The sequence below is a fragment of the Trichosurus vulpecula genome, chromosome 4, assembly GCF_011100635.1.
Source record: "Trichosurus vulpecula isolate mTriVul1 chromosome 4, mTriVul1.pri, whole genome shotgun sequence".
Taxonomy (NCBI): domain Eukaryota; kingdom Metazoa; phylum Chordata; class Mammalia; order Diprotodontia; family Phalangeridae; genus Trichosurus; species Trichosurus vulpecula.
Window position 1 is genome coordinate 284,368,865 of NC_050576.1, and position 22,614 is coordinate 284,391,478.

Below are 22,614 nucleotides of genomic sequence, written 5' to 3' on the forward strand. Positions count from 1 at the left end.
TGCCAACTGGCTTTAATAAACCAGTTCTCATAAAAAGAAGTCAATTCACAGGACACAAGATTGGCAGGCCAAATGACCTTGGATACTTTAGACACTAGGAGACCAAAAGAGCTATGGCACTGAATAAACTGAAACCCATTCAAATGATATCTCCAAAAGTTCTCCTTTTAGGGAAAGGAAGGGAATAAGCATTTGTATAGCACCTACTATGTGTCAGGAACTACCCTAAGCACTTCATAAATATTGTCTCATTTGATCTTCACAACAACCTTGTAAGGCAGGTGCCATTATTATCCCTACTTTACAGATGAAGAAACAGGTAAATAGGGTTAGTGACTCGCCCAAGGTCACACAGCTACTAAGTGTCTGAAGCCAAATTTGAACTCAGGTCTTCCTGACTCCAGGCCCAGCACTCTGTCCACGGGCCACCAGCTGCCTTTTCCTTTTAGAAAGGAAGAAGTTCAAAGGTCATAAGACTGTAGTTATGAAAAGCTAAAGACAGAATGCAATAAATACAAAGGTCTGGTATTCCACAGTGGCAGTTTCTCCTATACATCGATAACAGACATGTGCATCAGAATCATCATTATCATCATAGCTAACTACTACATTGGGCACAGTACTATGCATTTTACAATCATTATCTCGTTTGACCCTCACAACAACCTTGGGAGGTAGGCGTTACTATTATCCCCATTTTATCGATGTTAACAGGGAAGCAGAAGTTAAGTGACTTGCCCTGGGGCACCCAGCTAGTAAGTGGCTGAGGCCAGATTTGACTAAATTCTTCCTGACTCCAGGTCCAGCATTCTATCCACTAAGCCACTTAGCTGCCTTCCCCCATGCTTCCACCATGACCTAGAGAAATCCACCTTTAGAGGCAAAAGAGAAGTTTCCTCTCTGGAAACCTGTGTGATTCTTGGTCTCGCAGTTCAAAGCAATAAGCCCACATACAAACAAGATCAAAGGCACCAGCTTGAACCCGTCAGCCAATCAATTATTCCCCAAAGAAATGAACCAATGCTATTCTTTAGCCAAAGACCATACCTCTAAACGTAGCTAGCTGCTTCCTAAATACATGCTACTGGCCAAAAAGAACTAGGTGAAAGAGTGGGCAGGTCAGTGCAAAGTCATTTCCAATACTAGAAAAATAAGTCAAAGGGCTTGTAATACTGGAAGTGAATTAACACCATCATTTTGGCATATGAAGAAAAAATATTCTGCTAAGTCCCCGGCCCGTCTGGTTCCAAACAGAAACTTATCAGAGACATAAGATTTCCTAACAACATTTGGTGTTTTAGAGTTAATTAGTGAAAGAAAGAAGAAATTCACTTACCTGTGGGAGTACACTTCTTGTTGTTTCTCAAGGAGGAAAACAGGTATTGCCTTAAGTCTTCCATGTAGGGCAGCTGTACATACACTAAGCACTATAACAAAGAAAAGCAATGAGAAAAGAAGCAAATAATGGTGGGGAAGAGTATGGCTGACCCTAACTCACACCGTAAAAGCATTTCAACAAACAGAGCAAACCAGGCTGCTACATATATGGGTCATGCCAAGCAAAGTATTTTTCTCCTGCTATAACCGCATACAAAGACAGTTTTGGGACCACTGAATGTTGAACGAATTATTTTTTTAAAAAGATAATACCAGAGAAATACTTCAAAAACATGATATCTGGGCTCTCTCAACATACTTGGGAGTCAGGAAAGTGCTCATGGCTGGAATCCTTGGCACCATGACCTTCCAACAGACAGCTAGGGCTCCCTTGAGAGGACAACAAAGTGCCATCTCCATGTAATGTAAGGTAGTTCAGATAATATTTCAAACATGAGGGTGCTTTAGCAAACAGAATGTAAAAATAATAAACCATATATCTCATTCTCATTGGCCAGTCATCATTCCTTTAGTAAAATGAAATAATGTTACCTACTCCCTTATGACCTTAATATTCAACTCAACATATGTACGAAACTTCTAAGAGTCTCCCTCATTAGACTGTCCACTCTTTGAAAACAGGGACTGTTTTTGCTTCACCACAAATCAGAGACATTCTATACAGACCTCTGTCACAAAGTTAAAAAGTGAAATGACAGGGATGGGGCAGCATACTGACACAGAAGAAGAGCTAAGAAAGGAAGCCTTTTTTTTTTTTTAGAATTGGAGAAACCTAAGAATGTTTGTCAGAAGATAGAAAAGAGCCAAGAGAAGGATAAAATGAAGATGAATGATAGGAAATGACAGTTGAAAAAAAGGCCCTGGATATGATGAAAGAGGATGAGATCAAGGGGACAGGTAAGGAACAGATGGAGGAATTAACCTTATTGAAGAGTAAGGATAATTCTCAGACAAGGAGAACAGAGGAAACAATGGATAACAATACTGAGAAACTCTGAGGAGAGAAGAGGGAATTCCTGATAGATCTCAATCCTGATACTGAACTGAGAGACAAGGTCACTTACCACAAGTGGGGGGAATGCAGGTCCACTTGGGAGTTCAAGGAGAAAAGATTTAGAACAAAACATGAACCAATGCAAGCCCTGCTACAAAAGCGTTCTATAAATACACAAGTCTGAAACTGCTACCTACTCATTTAACTGCTCACTTCGGAAAATTTATTAGCTTTTTCAAACTCCTTGGTTAGTTTATTGGTGGCAACTAGGGAGCTAAAAGGATGGCAGTGGGGTATTAACATTAGGTGTAAACCATGAGCAAGGAGGAAAAGAAATGGGAGAAGAGTAAGATGGGTTCTGTCCTTATATATAATGATTGGTACATGAATATTAAGCTGTTTCCTGTTCCAGGAATACACTCCTCTCTCCTTATTTTGCTGCTGAATTCCTCGAAAGCCCCCCTGAAATGCTATCTCCTCCTGGAAGGCCCCGCAGTGCACAGAGCACTGGGTCTCGAGTCAGGAAGACTGGAACTCAACTATGACTTCAGATGCTTACAAGCTGTGTGACCCTGGATAAGTCAATTAATCTGTTTGCTTCAGTTTACTCATCTGTAAAATGGAAAAATAGCCCCTACCTCCCTGGGTTATTGTGGGGATCCAATGAGTTCATAACTATAAAGCACTCAGCACAGTGGCTGGGCTGACACATAGTAGGTGCTATCTAAATGCTAGCTACTATCATTATTGCTATTATTCACCCCTCAAATAGCCTATTATTTTCATCTCTAACACAGTGATTATGTTTATTTCTTACAATTATTGATGTATATTATCTTATCTCCTAACCAGAAGGGAAGGTCCATGGGGCTGGGATTACAACTTATCTGACTTTGCACTGTCCCCAGAACCCAGCAGGGTGCTTCAGGAGAGAAGAGGGTAGACCAGACATGTGGGGTGAATAGGAATGAATTGAGCATGTCGACCAAATTGTGTGCATAGATGACCAGGAAGGCAGTGGTATTGCGAGGAAAGGCACTGGGTTCAATTTTGGTACTGAGTCTGAGATGTGTATGGGACACCCAGATGTCCAAAAGGCCATTGGAGATGTGAGCCTGGAGGCCAGGAGAAAGGTCAGGGATGGATAAGTAGATGTGAGAATCATCTGAATAAAGATGATTGAATTCATGGGAGTTGATTCTTAGACCCATCTTCTCTCTAGATAGACAGCATAGAGGGAAGAGAAGAGAAGGGACCCCAGCATAGTTACCGGGTGCGACTTGGAGGAAGATGCAGCAAAAGAGACAGAGAAATAATGGTCAGACAGGTAGGAGGGAGGGAGCAGTCACAAAAACCTGGAGAGTATGCAAGCAACGAGAGTGACTGACAGTAACAAAGGTTTCAGAGCAGTCAAGAAGGATGAGGCCTGAGAAGAGACCATCAAATCTGTCAAGTAGGAAATCACTGCTATTGATTACATAAAATCAAAAATTTTTCCACAAACAAATCCAATACAGCATAGAAGTGAAAGAGTTAACAGAGGGAAAAAAATCTTTGCACCAAATTTGTCTGATAACAGTCTCATTTCCAAGATATATAGGAACTGATTCAAAATTTATAAGAATAAGAGCCAGTCTCCAATTGCTAAATGGTCTAAAGATAAGAATAGGCAGTTCTCAGAACTGCCAAGCTATCTATAGCTATATGACAAAAAAATGCTTCAAACTGCTAATAATAAAAGAAGTGCAAATTAAAGCAATTCAGAGGTTCTACCCATGCCTATTAGATTAGCAAAAGTGACCAAAAAAAAAAAAAAAAGACAAAGTTGGAAGGGCAGTGGGAAAACAGATACTTTGCTGCATTGTTGGTGCAACTGTAAAAGGATCCAACCATTCTGCAAAATGATATGGAATCATTCCCCCAAATTTACTAAACAGTGCATGCCCTTTGAAGCAGCAATATCACTGCTAGGCTAATTTCCCAAAGAGATCAAAGAAAAAGGTGTACAAAAATATTTATAGCTCTTTTTATGGTAACAAAAAAAGGTAAAGTAAAAAGGTACCCCTCTATTGGGAAATAGTTTAACAAACTTTGGTATAGGAATGTAATGGAATTCTACTGTGCTTTACAAAATAAAGAAAAAGACAATTTCAAAGAGAAACAGAAAAACCTGTATGAAGTGGTGCAAAATAAAGTAAGCAGAACCAGAAAAAACAATTCGTACTTTAACATCAAAATTTTTAAAAGGAGCAATCCTAATTCCTGAGGACTGATGAGAATGCTGCCCCTCATATCAGAGGTGATAAACTAATAGGCAAAATAAACATTTTCTTAGACATCACTAACGTGGGAATTTGTTTTGCTTGAATGTGCTTATGTGATACAAGGGATCTTATATATTTTTTATCCTTTTTTGGTGGATGGGGGTTGGGAGGGAGAAAAAAATGAATTCTTAATAATTGTTGGTTAAAAAAAAGAACTGAAGACACTTATTAGTAATATCTCCTTTAAAAGCACAATTTATTTATCGCATCTTAAGCCTTTGCTTCAATTAGTCCATTAAACTTTCAGACACATATTCGTAAAATTCTCATGATATACCATCAGGCATATAATATTTTCCCCATTTCGGAGAAATTATAGCACAAACAGGAAACATAATGAAGTGTCACTAACTTAAGTGACTGAATTCAACTTTTAAAAATATACTTTATATCTTAAGTACTCTATACAAATCTTTTCTCTTTAGGAGATGAAGACAGAATAGCACTGACCAGAGTATTAAATTAACTATTACCTCATAAGCTTTCTTAATAAAAGGAAAAGCTACGCCAATCTGGGGATTAGATCTTCTGTCATAAGCATACCGGACGATGGCCACCATGTCTAATTCATCCAATGCATGAATCAAGGAGGAGAGCGCCACTGCTGCTGCCTGGGAAGAGAGAGCCACAGGTTCCTGAGCACTTGTCCCAAGGCTTAAGGTTTGTAGCATTATGTCCTCTCGATCTCATGTCAGAGTCAAAGAAGTAAGAAATAGCAAATGGAAACGGTCTACCCTGTGTTGCCTTCTATTGGCCTGTGTCAACGCCGCTGGAGTTGGAAGGGACCTCAGAGGCCATCTAAGAGAACACTGACATTCCACACACGAAAAAAGTAAGATCAAAAGAAAGGAAATTATCTGCCCAAGGTAACACAAGAATCAAGACTCAAGGGCAGGATTTCTGTTACTTGAAATTCTACCTTTAGAAACTTTTTTTCTTTATGGAACAAATTTCCTTTTCCATCATTATGGTACCCCTTTAAATCTTCTTGGTCTGGATTATGTTAGTCTAATCCTACCACATCACAGAATCAAAGAACTACTCTAGGAGAAGACTCTATGAAAGGGACAAACATGACAATTCTCCCAGGATCATAGACAGAGATATGGAAGGGGACCTCGGAGGGCATCAAGTGCAAACCCAACATTTTACAGATAAGGGAAATGAGTCCCAAAGAAGTTAATGACTTGCCTAGGTCCACAAAGCCCTTCAAAGTTTTCAAAAAATCCGTTTCCCACACTAAGCCCATGATGGGTAGTAGTAAAAGTACTTTTATTCCAGCTTAACAAGTGAGACAACCAAGAGCCAGAGAGACTGTTTGACTACTCCATGGTTTGTAGCAGGATAATTCCCATTTCTGAAATTTCATTTCAGTTTTACAATCTTATGGGACAAATCAATTGGCCCCTTTGAGTCAGTTTTCTCATGAGTAAACTGTGGTTGATAATACTAGTAATCAATAATCAATCAATCTTTCTTAATTGCCTACTATATGCCAGGCACTGTGCTAAGCATTTGTACTTGTAATAATGGTGCTTTGTGAACCTTAAAGGGCTTAATCATCTATAAAGAGACCTAAAACTCTGTATCCACAAGTAAATTTTTAAAAAGAAATAGTTGTTTTTACCATTTCTCCCAGAAATGTTCATTCTTTTCAGAATATTAAACTACTAAAAACTAGAAGGGACTTAAGAGATTACCTATGCCAACTCCCTAACTCTAGCTCTAACAAATCTATGATTCTGTATGTCCAGTGTCTATGTTTATGCCATAAAAGAATCTGTTTATAATCTTGCCATTTTGATAATTAAAGGTCATACAGACTTCCCAATGGTATTGGGAAAGACAAGGGTTTGGGCTTCTTTTTATTAGGACATCATTTTCACGAAATGACACCTAAATTTATTTGTATGGTCTAAAGATTTAAAGTTATCTCACCTCATCATCTTTTGCAGCAAACACTTTTAGAACTTGGTTTCCCATAAAGAATTTCCTATGTACCTGCAAGGACAAAGTTGGGGGAAATGTCGTTTGATCTAAAGCAAATGAAACAGACCTTGTACATTAACCATACTGGGTGTGTCACGAAGAAATTCTATTCACATTACTTCCACCAAATAGAATATTAACCAAAAAATAATAATATCCAGGACATCCAGAAGATATTTAATAATGATGCAGGGCTGGAGTTCAGGATAGAAAGAACGGGATGTATAAATCTGAAGATCATCTACAGAGAGATGCTTAGACACACAGAAGCAAAGGTGATCAGAGGAGGAAAGAGGGTCAAGGACAGAATCCTAGGAAACACACAGGCAGGTGTCAGATGGATGATAATCCAGCAAAAGATACTGAAAGGTTATCAGACAAACAGGAGAACCAGGAGAGGCAATGTCACCAAAGAAAAGGGAAAGGAGAGGGTCTAGATCCGGTAGTCAACAGTGCCAAAGCTACAAAGAGGCTAAAGGAAGGTGAGAACTAACAAAAGTCAGTGGCTTAGCAGCTAAGAGATTGTTGATAACCTTAGAGAGAGAATTTTCATTTGAATAGTGGGGTTAGAAGCCAACATTTTTCATAATTCTTGAAAGGACTGAGAAATAATTAAGTCTACATGACTCTTTCCGGGAGTGTGGCAGTAAAAGGGAGGGGGAGGGGGTGCATGCGTTTTTATTTAGTGGATATAAATCTTTGTTATTTAGTTTTGCAAGTATGACCTAAAGGTATAGGGAGTAGGTTTTACCAGTGAGTAAAAATCAATTCTACCAACGATGTGAAAATCAATAAATTAATAATAGGGTTGAAAACAGTTTACTGAAAGTAAAATATTTAAATAAAATAGATATTTATACAAAATTATAAAATGCTTACAGCATTATATAAGCACATAAATTGATCATTGCATTAAAGCAATAACTTTATAAAGAAGGCAAAAACTCATTTTAAGTTATATAGTCAGTTAAAGGCTTTAAAGTATGCAAAAATGTATAAACACTCTACCAAAAGACATTCATTTTTGTTCCTGAGAATACTAAAGCTAGGAGACATAAGAGATGATAGGGAAGGGCATAATTTTTTCGTAACTAGCCTCAAGGGCACTTCCTTTCCACACAGAGTTTTCCTCCTCCTTCACGCTCTTTGGAAATCCACATCTGTTGAAAGGTAGGTACCTAGAGAGGCTAGAATTGAGCTGCCAATCCACAAACTCAATTGCTGTCCCACAGTTGCGTTATTTGCAATCAGCTGCAATCTCATACTTGGAGGCATCTTCTGAGACAACTTCTGATTGAATCTCTCAGTGAAAACTTTCTATCAGTGTTTCCTCCTACCTCTGTGATACTGCCATAAAGTCCTGGCCTGATGTCAATGCTATACATCCCAACACTTGTGCTAATAACGACTGACTCCCCTTCACATTAGGCAAGTCAAATAATCCTATAGGATAACTGCTTCAGGGCATGGTAGGTTTATGTGAAGATTTTTAAAGATCCAGACAGACTAGTTAGGGGTTGTAAGGCAGATGGAAAGGCAGAATTACAAGAGATGATGATCAGATAGCCAAAAATACGTTCTTCTTCCACTCTCCACAATAGCACTGCCAAACCTTTTCGTTCCTCCTCAAATCTCTCATGGCTCCTTTTCCTTCCATCCTTTCTGCTAAGAACTTTGCCTCATATTTGCCAAAAAAAATTAAGGCCATCCAACTTGAGGCCTCTGCCTTCTCCCCTCATCTCATTCTGCCACTCTCTCCTTCCTCATTGTCTCACATGAAAAGGTGGCCTTTCTTGCCAAGGAGAACTCATTCTATCTGTCTCCTCCAGCAGACTGCCCCTAGTACCACGCCCACTCTTTCTTATTTTCAATCTCTCCCTGTCTACTGGCAGCTTCCCTACTACATAAAAACATGCCCATGTCTTCACCATCCTCAAAAAACTCTCACTGATCCTTCCTTTCCCATTATTTTCCCACATTTTTTGTGCCTTTTATTGCTAGACTCCTTAAAAAGGCTATGTACAATAGGTACCTCCACTTTCTCTCCTTCTTCCTATACTCTCTAAAACCTGACATCTTTCTTCTACTGAAACTGCTCCTCTCTCCAAAGTTACTAACGATCAAATTGTCAAATGCAATGACCTTTTCTCAGTCCTCATCCTCACTGACCTCTCTGCAGCCTGTGACACTGTTGTTCTGCCTGCCATAACTCCCCACTCTAGTCTATCTTCCCTTCAGCTGTCAAAGTGATTTTCCTAAAGTCCAAGTCCAGCCAAGTCACTCCCACCTTTCTAACCCCTCCCTACCCCCCACCCACACCCTACTCAATAAATTCCAGTGGCTCCCTATCACCTCCAGGATCACATACAAAATCATCTGATACTCAAAGCCATTCAAAATCTAGCCTCCCTACCCCACCTTTCCAGCCTTCTTATATCTTACTCCCCACTATATAGGCTTCTACGTTCAGATCATCAAAATACTCTCTAGTCCTCACTGAAATATACTTGCAATGACATAGCTGATGGCCATCTGCCCAAGTAAACCTAAGGCATACAGTACTAATGCCATCTGGGGTTAGGCAGAACTTTAAGTTTTCCTAAAACGCTTACTAACTTTTGGATATTTTTTTAAGCCAGACTAATTTTTTTCACATCTAAAGGTTATAGGCATTAGCTAGGGTATGTAAGAAAAAAGGAACACTTGTATTTACAAATAAATTTGTTAATCATGCATATCTTTGGTGCTTATCTGGTTATTAATTCTACAGGTGAATCTGTCAGGTCCCTCTAGGGGTAGTGGGTAGGGAATTCCCACTATTAATGAATATTAGGACCTTCCCTTGTCCACATCTTTCCATAAGTTCACCACAAAGGACCCATCAAATATATTAGGGGTCTTCCTCATATCTCGAGGATATCAATCTCTGTACCAACAGGGGCTGTCTAGAAACATGTTACTCCTAGACCAACTTTATACCCTGTAACTCTGTGTCAGAGGGATAAAGGGTAAGTGTGGCTGGCTTAATTCCACAATTCAGGACCCAGTCAGCTCTCTGATCTTTGAACTGAGCACGTGCTATCAGAAAGGAAGAGACTGAAGACTAGAGAGAGTGGGAATGGTAAAAGGAACAATCTGTGGGAGAAGACAAGATGGAGTCCCTTGTGCATGTAGAGAGGTTTGTAATCTAACTCTCCAGTTTGACAGGACTAAATAATCCAGGTTCACTTCTATGCCCCAATGAGACATTAGAGGAAGACTGAAGTGCCCATGTAGTAATGATAGGTAAGTATAATCTCTGCTTTGCACACAAATGTGGGAAAAATACTGCACCTGAGAAGACGTACAGAATCCCAAAACAGAGAAGCACTTTCCTTCTGTTCTGTATTTCATTTGCTCCTCATCCACTTTAGAGAAAGGAACAATATCACTCCCATAGCGGAACCCTGGAGAACAAGAGAAGAGCATCTGGTGGGCATATGGGGATACATTTTTCACAAACTGAAATTAGCTCTATGCATACATAAACAAAGTATACACACACCAGAGGTAGTCCCTGTAGTCTGCTTTCTGGAATTTAAATCAAATTACTTTCCCGTATGACCAAGAAAAAAAGAAAACATATATACTTACCATAAACAGCACACACATTTTACAGACCACTAAAAAAAAAAAGTCCTATTTCTTGAGTAGCACCTTCTATAATGTAGTCAAGTTACCCTAATGACTACCAGACTGAAAGAAAAGCAAAGAAGCAAACACAATATGTGAAGTAACACTTCAAAAATCAGCCTCAGCTGACTAAAGGACAAGCATGATTTGCAAACATGATAACAGATACGTTTTTAATCAAATCAGGAGACACACATCACGTTAGATGCCTGTAGGACATTTACAGAACAATACCTTAAAAACAAATATTATAGATTGCCAGACACTTGAAAGAAAAAAAATCTAAAACCTTCATTTTTTAGCAATTCAACTGATAATTTACACTGTCTCTTTTTTTCTGGAGTGAGGCTACATATTTTTTTTTCTTTCTAATTACTTATGTCAGTTTCGTAAAAGCAGACTCTTGGTTTCTTATTAAATATGCATCTCTATTCTTGTAGACCCTCCCTCAGGGAACGTTATTGCCCTTCTTCTATCACTACTGGTGGAGGAAAGCACAGAGTCACCATAGTAAGAGGCTATGACTTTGGATGGAGAAATGAACAGCAGGCATAGCTCAACTATAAGAAACAAGATAACTAGATGTCTAGGAGTGGAGTCTGATCACAGTGACTGTTTGTTCACATCACTCTCTTGTTTCTGTCATAATATTTTAAGTAAAAAAGAAGCAAGTTCCTAGTTCCATGAAATGTCTTTAGTAACTTAAAAAACAAAACTGAGGACTAAAATCTAAAAACAACCCAAAATCTAGCTGGAAACATACATCATGATACAAATGTCTAAGCAAAGCAGTTTTCTAATTTTTCCATGTGTTGTCAGTCAATCTCTAACTTTAACAGGAACCCAAACATCCAAATTAGGATCATCTTAAAATTTTTGGCTAACCTACTTAAAGATCAAATAAGTAGCTCTATAACCTGTTTTTGTGAGGGTAGGGAAGGTGTATTCAACATGTCAAGAAGTATAGAACATCTGCAAAAAATATATACACATCTACATGGACTCACCAACCCTCCATTCTCCCCATTTAAAGTTCGAAGGTTTGGGGTGTAGGGACAGGGATGTAACAGCTGAGAGCAATAAAAGGGTAAGAGAGCAATGGGACTTTCTGCTTTTGGACCCCACATCAAGAAAGATTAGTCAGAAATGGATAGTTGTAGAATGGCAAAAATGGGGTCTATGCTAGGCAGCAGGAAGGAAAAGTCAATGCTACAGGTCTCCAGGAGCACAGATGAATTTTTTTTGTTTTTTTTAATTTATAAACAAGTATGGAATTTTATATAATGTGGAATGACAATGTGTGTGTGTGTGTGTGTGTGTGTGTGTGTGTGTGTGTGTGAGAGAGAGAGAGAGAGAGAGAGAGAGAACCGTATCTCCATCAACCATACGTTTGGGATCTAGCAATTCTAACACTTACATGTCATCTAGACTTTCTCGGTCTGGAAGGCAAAGGTTAAATCAAGGTCGCTCTCTGTTTAAATGGATATATAATGTCAAATGGGGACTAATAAATATGATTCTAAGGACCCTAGCAAATACAAAACACTAAGTCAAAGTAAATGATTTTCACTGTCCTTCAAACTAACTTAGGAAGCAATTTGACAGAAAGTGAAATCCACTTACAAGAAACATTCATCATAGAAGAGAAAAAGAAAGTTAAGCCAAAAGTTACTTAAGTCATATGAATGAAGCATTCTCTTAGCTAGTGAGTCTCAAAATGTAAAATAAACCAGGTATGAAATCCATTCCTTGGGCACTTAAAATCAGGAAGACAGAACATCAGAATATACTTCAAGTCATGTGGTTCAAGAACCAAGGGATGAGCTGAATGGCCTCCTAAGTTCTTATTTCAAATTTCTACACCTTCCTAACTCAAAAGAGCAGACTGCTTTAAGTCCACTGAAGGATGCAATGCAACATTTCAAGTCATTCACTTCTCATAATATAAATCCTAACCTGCCTCACACCCCACTGAATAAAGCCTCCTTTAGGCACAGTGGAAAAATATTGATCGCACTTAGCAGGACAAAGGAAAAGGCAGCAGCCACATACCTTGGATAGTGTCTTCTTTCTGGACTTCAGTTTCATCATCATCATTTAAGCAGTAAACTGTTTCCTTTTGTATATCTTCTTTCCTTAGAGTTCTAGCATCTACAACTGTCCAATTTTTTTTTACTTTCTCCTGAGTAACCTTATTTCCAAAAGAAAAGTAGAAATGAGTGAGGACTTATAGGTCTTCAAAACCTAGCAATTTTGATCCTTACAAGAAGCATGTCTAGAGCATAAGGAAGTATGTCTAGAGCCTTCTCTTTGGTTCCCAAACATAACCCAGACTACTCTAGTAACCTGTTTCTTGTTCTTTTTGTTTTTGTTTGGTATTTTATCTTTTTAGTTGATGCATTTCGTTTTTACATTATGATTCCAAATATACCCTTCTCCCTCTCCTACCAAATGAGGTAACAAAGGATAAAAAAGGTGATTCAACAAATTTATGTAACAATAAATGCATATAAGTATACCTGATAGTATATATAATATTCTACACCCATAAGCTTTACCACCGCTGACATGAAGAGCGTGGTACTCTTTTCTGGGATGAAGGCTGATTATTATAATTATACAATATTTTCATTAAGGGTTTTTGGTAGTTGTTATTCTTGCTCTCTATATCACTGTAGTTACTGTGTACAATACTCCTTTTCCTCTGTACCGATCCATAGAAATCTTCCTTTGCTTCTTCAAATTCATCTTGCTCCATTATACTCATGCCACAATGTGTTTAACCATTCCCCAATCAATGGGCATCTACTCTATTTCAGTTCTTTGCTACTAAAAAAGTACTGCTACGAATATTTTTATATACATACACACATATAGACATATAGATATAGATATATAGAGAGATATATATAGCATCTAGCACTGGGATCTCTGAGTCAAAGGCAGCTCTTCCAGAAATGGTCCAGACCAAGTATTTGCTATTTCATTTACTGACGCATGTAAGAGAGCAGATGTCAGAGGCTACTAAAATTCATTTTACATCAATCAATCGACAGGTATTTATGAAGGGCCTCATTTGAGTCAAACTGTGCTAGGGACTGCCCTTAAAGAACTTACATTCTATCAGGAAAGACAACTTCTATATAAAAATAAAGATATTCAAAACACATATAAGGTAATTTAATGGGAGGAAGGAAGTCACCGGCAGTCTGAGCAAACAGCTAGGGTTTCAGGTAGAAGATTACCTTTGAGCAAAGAGCTCTAAAGAAAATAAGGGATTTTAAAGGTAGAGAGAGTGAGATACATGTGCAACCTAGGCATGGGGGAAAGCCAGTACAAAGGCACTGACAATTACAATCTATGTGGGTAGAGCATATCTCTTCTGCCTTTTCAGTGCTCTCCAATGGTGCTAAATGTATAACTATGAATAGGTATACCTGTACTCCCAGGTCTAGGGCCCAAAGGGACAGCCACTTTCTAGTCAACAAGTCAGTAAGGAAGGCCTGGAACAGAAGCCTGTGTCACTGATTCTCAGAAATACTCAAAAAATAAGGCCTCTACGTGAACTGACATAAAGACTACTTTCTAAGACTTCTGCACTTTGGAAATCTTTCTTTGGACATTTAAAAAAACCAAACAAAACATTTTAAAAAAAAGAATAGAAAGAGAAGGGCTTAGAATAAGAAAAAATTCTAAGTTTGTAAGGAAATTATTATGGATCAGACTTTTCCTCAAAACAGAAATTACTTCATTTCTGAGCTAAGTTGCAGCCTAGCTCAAAAGGACTCCATAAAATCAAGCAGCATTTCTATTATGACAGTGCAGACTGTTGAAAAACCAGGAAACTAGCCTATGTTGAGCCACTTATGTGAAAGGGGTGGAACAATTTAACCATCAAGATTGCAAACAAAGATATGTCAACCTAGATGACTGACGCAAGGCAACATTTTTCAACAAGGAGTATGCTTTATTTCTCAGCACAGAGAAACAAATTTCTTCCAATCAGAAAACATGTTTAAAAATGTATCATAGTCATTTCAAAACTTCAAAATAATGACAGACAGAAATTTACTTTGGAGCTATATAGCTGAAATTTAAAAGGCAGAAAAACAGGTGAATTCAGAGGAGCCATCTCACACTATCAACAAGTCTTTGATTTTATGATGTTCCAAAACATTAATATCTCCTTTAAATGTGACTTATTTTCTTGCTTCCCCAAACTCTGGAATTCCTAAACCTGATGAATCTACACACTTACTATTCTTTCCCCCAAACTTGCTACTTCTTCTGACTTTACTTTTTATTTTTAATCACCTGTAAACCATTCTACATGTAATTCTATCCCATTTTCTCCACTATTCTCCCTCTATCATTACTACACTCCCTACTTTTTATCTCCGCACTGGCTGCTTTCCTGCAAACATGTTCATGTCTTCCCCCAACCTCATAAAAACTTTACTTGAGCTCAAAGACAGCTCCAAAAGACTCATGATGGAAGAAGCTATCCACATCCAGAGAAAGAATTATGGAGTCTGAATGCAGACTGAGGGAAACTATTTGCTCTCTCTTTCTTTTACTTCTTTCTCATGATTCATTCCATTGTTCTTCTTTACAACTTGACTATTGTGTAAATAAGTTTAATGTGAAGGCATATGTAAAACATATATCGAATTACATGCCACCTTGGGGGGAAGGGGGAGAAAATGTGGAACTCAAAAACTTGTGGAACTAAGTCTTATAAACCAAAAATAAAAACTAAATAAAAAAAAAAAACTTCACTTGATCCTCCATTATCATTCTATAACTCTCCTCACTTAGTCACTGCCTTCATCTAGTTCCTTTCTCCTTATGCTCTTTACCCTTTATAATCTGGTTTCCAACATCATCATTCAACTGAAACTCTTCTCTCCACAGTTACCAACGATCTCTTAACTACTAACTGTGATGGTCTCTTTGCCAATTCTCAGCCTTCTTGACCTCTCCTGTAGCTTGTGACCCAGTGGATCACTGCCTTCTACTTGCTGCTCTCTTCTCACCAGGCTTTTGTGACACTACTCTCTCCTACCTCTCTGGCCCCTAGCTCTCCTTCATCTAGGTCATGACCACTAACCATGAGTTTCCCCCAAACACTCTGTGCTGGGTATTACTCTCTTCTCCTTCTGTATTATGTTGCTTGGTGATCTCTCCAGCTCCTATGCTGTGCAGATGATTTTCAGATCTATTTATTCAGCCCTAACCTCTCTCCTGACCTCCAGTCTCACAGCACCAATTGCTGTTGAATATTTCAAACAGGTGTTCTTAAACTCCCTAAAGCCTGCCCTCTTCCTAAAAACTTTCATATCATTGTCAAGGGCACTACCATTCTCCCAGTCACCCAGGCTTGCAACTCAGGATGTATCCTCAGTTCTTCACTCTCTCTCCCTCACCACAGCTACTCAGTTGCCAAGACCTATGGATTCTATTATCACAATGTCTTTTGTACAAGCCCCTTTCTCTCTCTCGATACTGCCACCACCCTAGTATAGGCTCTCATCATCTCATGCTTGGACTACTGCAATACCCTTATAGTTGGTCTTCCTTCTCAAGGGTCTCCCCACCCCAGTCCATCCTCCAGTAAGCTAAACTATCTTCTTAAAGTACAGATCTGATCATGTCACTCCCCTACTCAATAAATGTGATCTTCAGTATCAAATACGAATTCCTATGGCTTTTAAAACCGTTCATATCCTAACCTCTTCCTACCTTTCCTGGCTTCTCAGATTTAACTCACCTCTATGTACTCTGAGATCCAACTACACTGGCCTCCTTGCTGCTCCTCATGACACTGCATCTCCCAACTACTTTTACCTTTAATGGCTGATCCTCATGCCTAAAATGTTCTCCCTCCCCACCTCGGTCTCCTTGATTTTCTGGCTTCCTTCGGGTCTCAGGCAAGAATCCCTTCCCAATTCCAGTCAATGCTAGTCCCTTCCTTTTGGGATTACCTTCCAGTTATCTCTGCATATCTTGTTTGTACATAGTTGTCTACATCTTGTCTCCTCTATTAGATTGTGATCTTCTTGAGGGCAGGGCCAGTTTTTGTTTTTCTTTGTATCCCCAATGCTTAGCACACTGCATGGCACATTTCTATTGTTCTTCGATTGTTTCAGTCATGACTCTCCATGACCCCATTTTGGGATTTTTTGGCAAAAACACAGGAGTGGTTTGCCATTTCCTTCTCCAGCTCATTTTACAGATGAGTGAGGCAGATAGGGTTAATTGATTTGCCCAAGGTCACACAGCTAATAAGTGACTGAGACCAGATTTGAACTCAAGAAGATAAGTCTTCCTGACTCTAGGCTCAGTACTCTATCCACTGTGCCACTTAGCTGCCCTGCTTGGCACATAGAAAATGTTTAATTAATACTTGTTGACTTGACACTTTCATTCACCCAGTCTCTAAAGTTTTCTAAATTTCAAAAATTTGCAAAATTACTTTATGGAGGCAAAGCATCTTGATATACAAAGCATTAAACCTGTGTAATTAATAAGTAATGTTCCAAGTAAATCTTTTGTTTTCTCTAGGAGCAGACTATCTCCCATCATATTCTAGATCCAGCAGGCCTTTCTTTAAAATAGGCAGTGAACAGCACAACTCATGACCTTCTTTCTCTTTTCATATTAAATTGTCAGTTAAGAAAATCACCTTGAGGGGACAGATGGCAATAGCCTCCTTGCTCTCTAGGACAGTCAGCTGAGGGAGCTGTTTTACTAATGTCCTTTCTAAGATAAACACAAAGAAGCAGTGGCAGATAAGATCATTTTCATCAATAAGAACCTAAGTAGGAATATTAATTAAAATATATACTTAAATTCAACTAGAATATATATATATGTGTATATATATGTGTGTGTGTGTGTGTGTGTACACATACACATATGAGTATAGGTACAATATTAAATACACACAGGTTTTTACTTTTGGTTAAGAAATACTGCCTTTTTCTTTTACTAAGCAATGCAAGAGGGATGTATCTACCATGCTCCTCTCACCTTCAGCAAGGAAAAACTAAAAGCCACTGGACCTGCCCATCTGGTCTTGTTAAGGAGAATCTAGGTAGTACAGTGGATAAAGCACTACACTTAAAAGTCATGAAGGTCTGGGTTTGAATCCTATCTTAACTGTATGACCCCGAGCAAGTCATTTAACCTCTCTCAACCTCGGTTTCTTTATCTGTAAAATGTCAATGACAGTAACACCTGCTTCACTGAGTCACTGTGGGGATCAAATGGGATAATCGATGTAAAGCACTCTGAAAACCCTGAAGCGCTCTACAAGTGATATCAACTACTATTATTATTTTTCTGTACTTTCTGTTAAACTCACCCAAGTCCAAAGCATAAGGGATAAAAACTCTTCTTGCTGAGAACCCAAATTAAAAATTGGTAAGATTTCCTGCTAAATATCACACCAATAACTTTCTAAGACACATGTAAACTTTATTATTTGCATGATTTTTATTACTGCCTCCCCGCCAAAAAAAAGGGAAAGGAAGAAAAAGCCCTGCCCTGGAGTAAGAAATACATCAATAACTCTCCAACATTATTTCCCACAGCTCTCCTTTATAAACTCTACCTGTCAGTGACACTGACCTCCTTGATGTTCCCCAAATAAAGCAGGGTTTGGAGTCAGAAGACTTGGGTTCAAATCTTAGTTCTCTTATTTACTCCCCATGCAGCCATGGGCAAAGTCAGTAAACTCCATGGAGCCTCAGGTTTTTCCTCTGACAAATGAGGGGGTTGACTGATAAACTACATGATCTCTGAGGTCCCTCACTGCTCTAACCCTGTGACCTCCACCATGTCTAAATTATCTGCACAGATATAGAAAGAACATGAGTATCTAAAAAAGGATTGAGAAGAACACAAACTTCACTAGAGCCTTTTCTCCACCAAGCCTTTTACCCAGTGGCAGCAGACAGAGAGAATGACTACCCTCAGGTGATATTTTTAATGAACTGTTGGATGTCCAAAAGCAAAGCAGCAAGAGCAGAATCAGCAAAGGAAGAAATAATTCACGTGTGAATAACCAATTAAGTTTACATGAGTAGTTATATCTACCCCAGGGGAGGTACAGTGTTTTTTTTTTTGAACATTCTATTTCTGTTACTTACTGATTTGTAGGCCACAATCCTTATGGACAGATTAGAGCCAATGGTCAGTTGGCAGGGCCAGGGCATGGGTCTCTTTTCAATTTTCTTAAAGACACACAGCTGCTTCAGACTCTCACTAAGTGATGGGGAAAAAAGAGTAATAAAGACAACAGTGTGATACTTGAAAGCAAACAAAGCAATGTAACTTATTCCAGAAAATGCACTGGGCTTTCTAGAATAAGCAGTGTGTTCTGTCTGTGATAAACAGAAGAATAGCAGAAGTTAGCTGGAAAACAACAGCCACTGGTTGGGAAGGAGCCGGGAGACAAGAGAGACTGGCTCAGGGGAAAATGAACTGAATGTCCTGACTGACCTCACTCTCTTCCCCCTTCTAGCCCTTTCCTATAATTTTTCTTCATTGATTACATAGGAGTTAAAAGGGAGACATGATGGGATGAGGAAGGAAGGCCCCAGAAAGCTAATAGGATATATTGGGGGACATTGTACTAAAGAAACCGCCTCCAACCAATCTTTAGGTAATTAAAATGGTTGGGTACTGCTCACTCCACCCTTATAAAAGTAGTATACTCCTATGATTCAATTAACTCTAAGTCTTTTAAATAAAAGGTATGATGCTTTACTGACTGTGTGCAGTTAAATAAAGGGGGGAAGGGAATGCAAATGGGATAAGGAGCTTAGTACTGCATATCTAGCCTTGGGGTACAAGACAAGAATATTTATAATTCTACCAGGCAAGAACTACAAGTTATTTACTATGCCAGGGAAAAATAAAAATAAGAAAAGGGCTATTCAATTTCCCCAAAAAGGAAGGAGTTGGCTGCATTCTACCATGGGGGCCCTTACCCAGTAAGTTCATAAGACATAGGAGAGCTAGTGACAAGGTCTCTATCTGTGCAGCTCCTTCAATAAGTGATGAGACAAGGGAATAAACGGCCAAATACACACAGTGTTAAAACTGAAAACTGACCTAGAAAGTGGTGAAATGGCTTAAGCTACTTATCTAGAAAGGGAACAAATGGCTGGCACCCTGGAAAGCAGCTTCTCAGTCCTGTAAATAACCTGAGGAAATGAGATTCCATTCTAGAGCCACATCAGAGCTATTTCCCAGGGCTGACTCTAGGATCAAAAGTCTTGGGGATCCTTACGTCTATGCCATAGCAGACCTGAGACCCCAAGGGTGACACTAGAATTAAAACTTTTGCAAATGTTTTTCAAACAGGGTTAAGCCAAAGTTCCTGGCTTGTGTAGAGGTCTCCAGGACTGACTGGTGGGGCCAAAGGGGGAGGAAAGACGACTCATAGGGGTGGAGAGTATGGATTAACAGTCAGTAGATTAGCACAGAAGAGCTTGAGTCCAGAATCCCCACCGCGGTACGTACTATTCAACCCATGGATAAGTCACATTCCTCATTGAAACTCTCTTTATTCTCCCTGCCTCCCCTAGGGTGATCTGCACAAGGCTGTGCCAAGAAATAAGTCACAAGGGCACTGCCAACATTTTCCCAACCAACCCTTCATCTGAGGTATCAAAAGCCTTCCTCTGCGGGAAGCTTAGCATTGCATGACTTAGCATAAACTTAGCATTGGGACAGTGTCCTTCTATCTGTCATTACATACATTTTATAACACTAGGGAGCCAAAACACACTCTAGAGAATGGAAAGCTAAGGCTCAGGGCTGACTATGCTGTGAGAGGCCATCATATGCATCTGTGGGAATGGAACATGGGCTATTGCTTTCAACCTGATCCTGCATATCCTTAAGTAAATATTTCTAAGTCACTTCCAAAACCTTCTAATTAATTTCAACCCAAGGACTTATTAGCTAGTCTGTCAGGCTAATATAGTTGACTGAGAACCAAAACAGTATCTATAATTGTAGGGATACAGAATAAGGTAGGCAATTATTCATCTGACTGTGAGTAATGTAAGAGAAACTTGCTTACATCAAAGGTTTTGAGGTGCTTTATCTTTCTTTTAGGTTCTATAGTTATTGGGATAACTACAGGCATATGAGCTGAAGCACAAAAACCCAACTTTATAAAATGAGTAAGCAAAAGGTGATGATTTGCCTTCTAAAAAGATTTAGAGCAAACAATGTTTATGGTAAGATCTTGAGAATGTCCATAATGAAACAATCTTTCAACAACCTTCCCTGATTTAAACCAAGAGCTTCAAGGCAGTGTTTTGAGGTGTCAGACAAACAGCATTCTAGCTAAAATCTATAGTCTGATCATTGGAATCAAAATACCAGGCTTCCTGAAAGAGCAATGTGTTTTTTAAAACAGAATTTGACATGTGTTACCATTATCTATCCATGTAGACTATATAAAAGTGTTCCAATCTGTTATTAATTCATGAACCTGAAGTAATATGATCAGTGAGAATTTTATCACTTAGGATGTACTTAGCTAATCATGTCCCAAATTTTGGAATTAGATTCCACTAGGAAGGAATTATGGCTGTCTTATATATCTTAGTCTTTCTACCATGTCTCCTCCTTTCCCTATCTTGGATAACAATGCACGTTAAAGGTCAACAAAGGAGAGAAACATGTTCCTTGCTTATGCATCTAGATTCTTATCTCAAACTGAGTTCATGATGAAGCTAATGGATGATTAACCCAATGGAACATCTGAACTGCAGATTGTGGATGACACTTGTTTGGGGAGGTGGCAAGTAGAGATACATACAATAAAAAAGCCTTTCCAGGGGTCCACAGAAAACTATTTGAATTAAAGTGGCCTAGTTTACATTTATATAATGTACTACATATTCAAACTACTCCAGTTTTTCTTATTTCATTTTTCCTTTGCACCAGCCACATGAAATAAACAGTTCTGGACAATGTTTCTTGAACTGCTACAGAAACCTAGAATTTTATTAACAGTCCAAGGATTCCAGTAGTATCAGAATGTTGTAAAGGTGGATGATCATACCACAGAAAACAAATTTATTTTGCTTTCTGCTGGTCATGGAAAACATATATGATTTAGTCAACATAAAGAAAAACGGGAAGGCTGGTCAAAATTGATACGGTGATTAAAAAACAACAACCACCCCGATTTTTTGCTGTTTGAGAGGTGGTCAGTAAAATGTGCCTAATAACATATAATACACATTCAGTTCATTTATGGTACGTGCCTCAGTATAATGCATATAAAACAAATGGCATCCATTTATATTCTTCATCTTGAAAAGACATGCAAGAAAAAGTATTAATAAGTAAGGTTATGGTGAAGAAACAAATGACCCCAAAATGTAGATGATACAAATCCAAACTGCAGAAGAAATGGAAATAGCTCCAACTTGGGTCTACTCTGGAATGATTCTGAAATGTACAATCTATTATGTTACCAATTTTTTTAAAGTTGCATAGTTCTCCCAAAATTACAAGTACATTTACAAGCAAAACATGTTGAATCCAAAAATCAAAACCTCTAAATATGAATGGAAATGAAATTAATTGAAATAATCCCCCAAATGGCTTACTTACAAGAAAATGAATATTGTTGTCAAATATTTTAACAAAATAAAAGATCTCGTCCAATACTGTGTTCCTCATTACAAAACACTTCTAGGCAGGTAACGACCTACTGCAGGCTAAGTAAGACATCTGTAGTTTTGTTAGGTTCAGAACATAAGCTCCTTGAGAGCAGAGATGACTGCATACTTTGTATCTGTAGCACTAGCACTTTGCCCAGTGAGCTTGTTGAATAAGATTTTTTTTAAAAATCAGGTTTGGTACCATTCATAGTAAGCATTTGAAATTAATTTAAGAAGTTTTAACTACAAAGGCTCAGAAAAAGTTTTCATTTGGAGGATTTCTTTTTCATTATTAAAAAGAAAAAGAAGTGGATCTTAGAGAATGCTATAGTCAGGGGTATGTTGTAACCATCTCAATCCCTCCTGTGGGAACCAACTGTTAAATTTTTAGCGTGAGCATTTACACCTTGGAAATTGGCAAATACTACAAATCCAGGCTTGATTTATTGCTTTGTTGATGGTCTAGAACTAAGAAAGTAATGGGGAAAATTTCAACAATGCAAATTAAACTTAAAAATGTGTCCTACATACATATATCTTT

At 38.5% G+C, this 22,614-nt stretch overlaps 1 protein-coding gene across 1 annotated transcript in view; it reads right to left on the bottom strand.

Moving 5' to 3' along the window:
• XRCC5 (X-ray repair cross complementing 5) overlaps positions 1 to 22,614 on the bottom strand; it is a 114,598-nt gene that overhangs the window by 79,997 nt on the left and 11,987 nt on the right. The window contains exons 7-12 of the mRNA XM_036756969.1: positions 18,531 to 18,645; positions 12,430 to 12,568; positions 10,039 to 10,151; positions 6,655 to 6,717; positions 5,190 to 5,327; positions 1,337 to 1,427 (exon numbers count right to left, since the gene is read on the bottom strand). Of these exons, the coding sequence (XP_036612864.1) occupies positions 1,337 to 1,427; positions 5,190 to 5,327; positions 6,655 to 6,717; positions 10,039 to 10,151; positions 12,430 to 12,568; positions 18,531 to 18,645 (659 nt within the window). The remainder of the gene's footprint in view (positions 1 to 1,336; positions 1,428 to 5,189; positions 5,328 to 6,654; positions 6,718 to 10,038; positions 10,152 to 12,429; positions 12,569 to 18,530; positions 18,646 to 22,614) is intronic.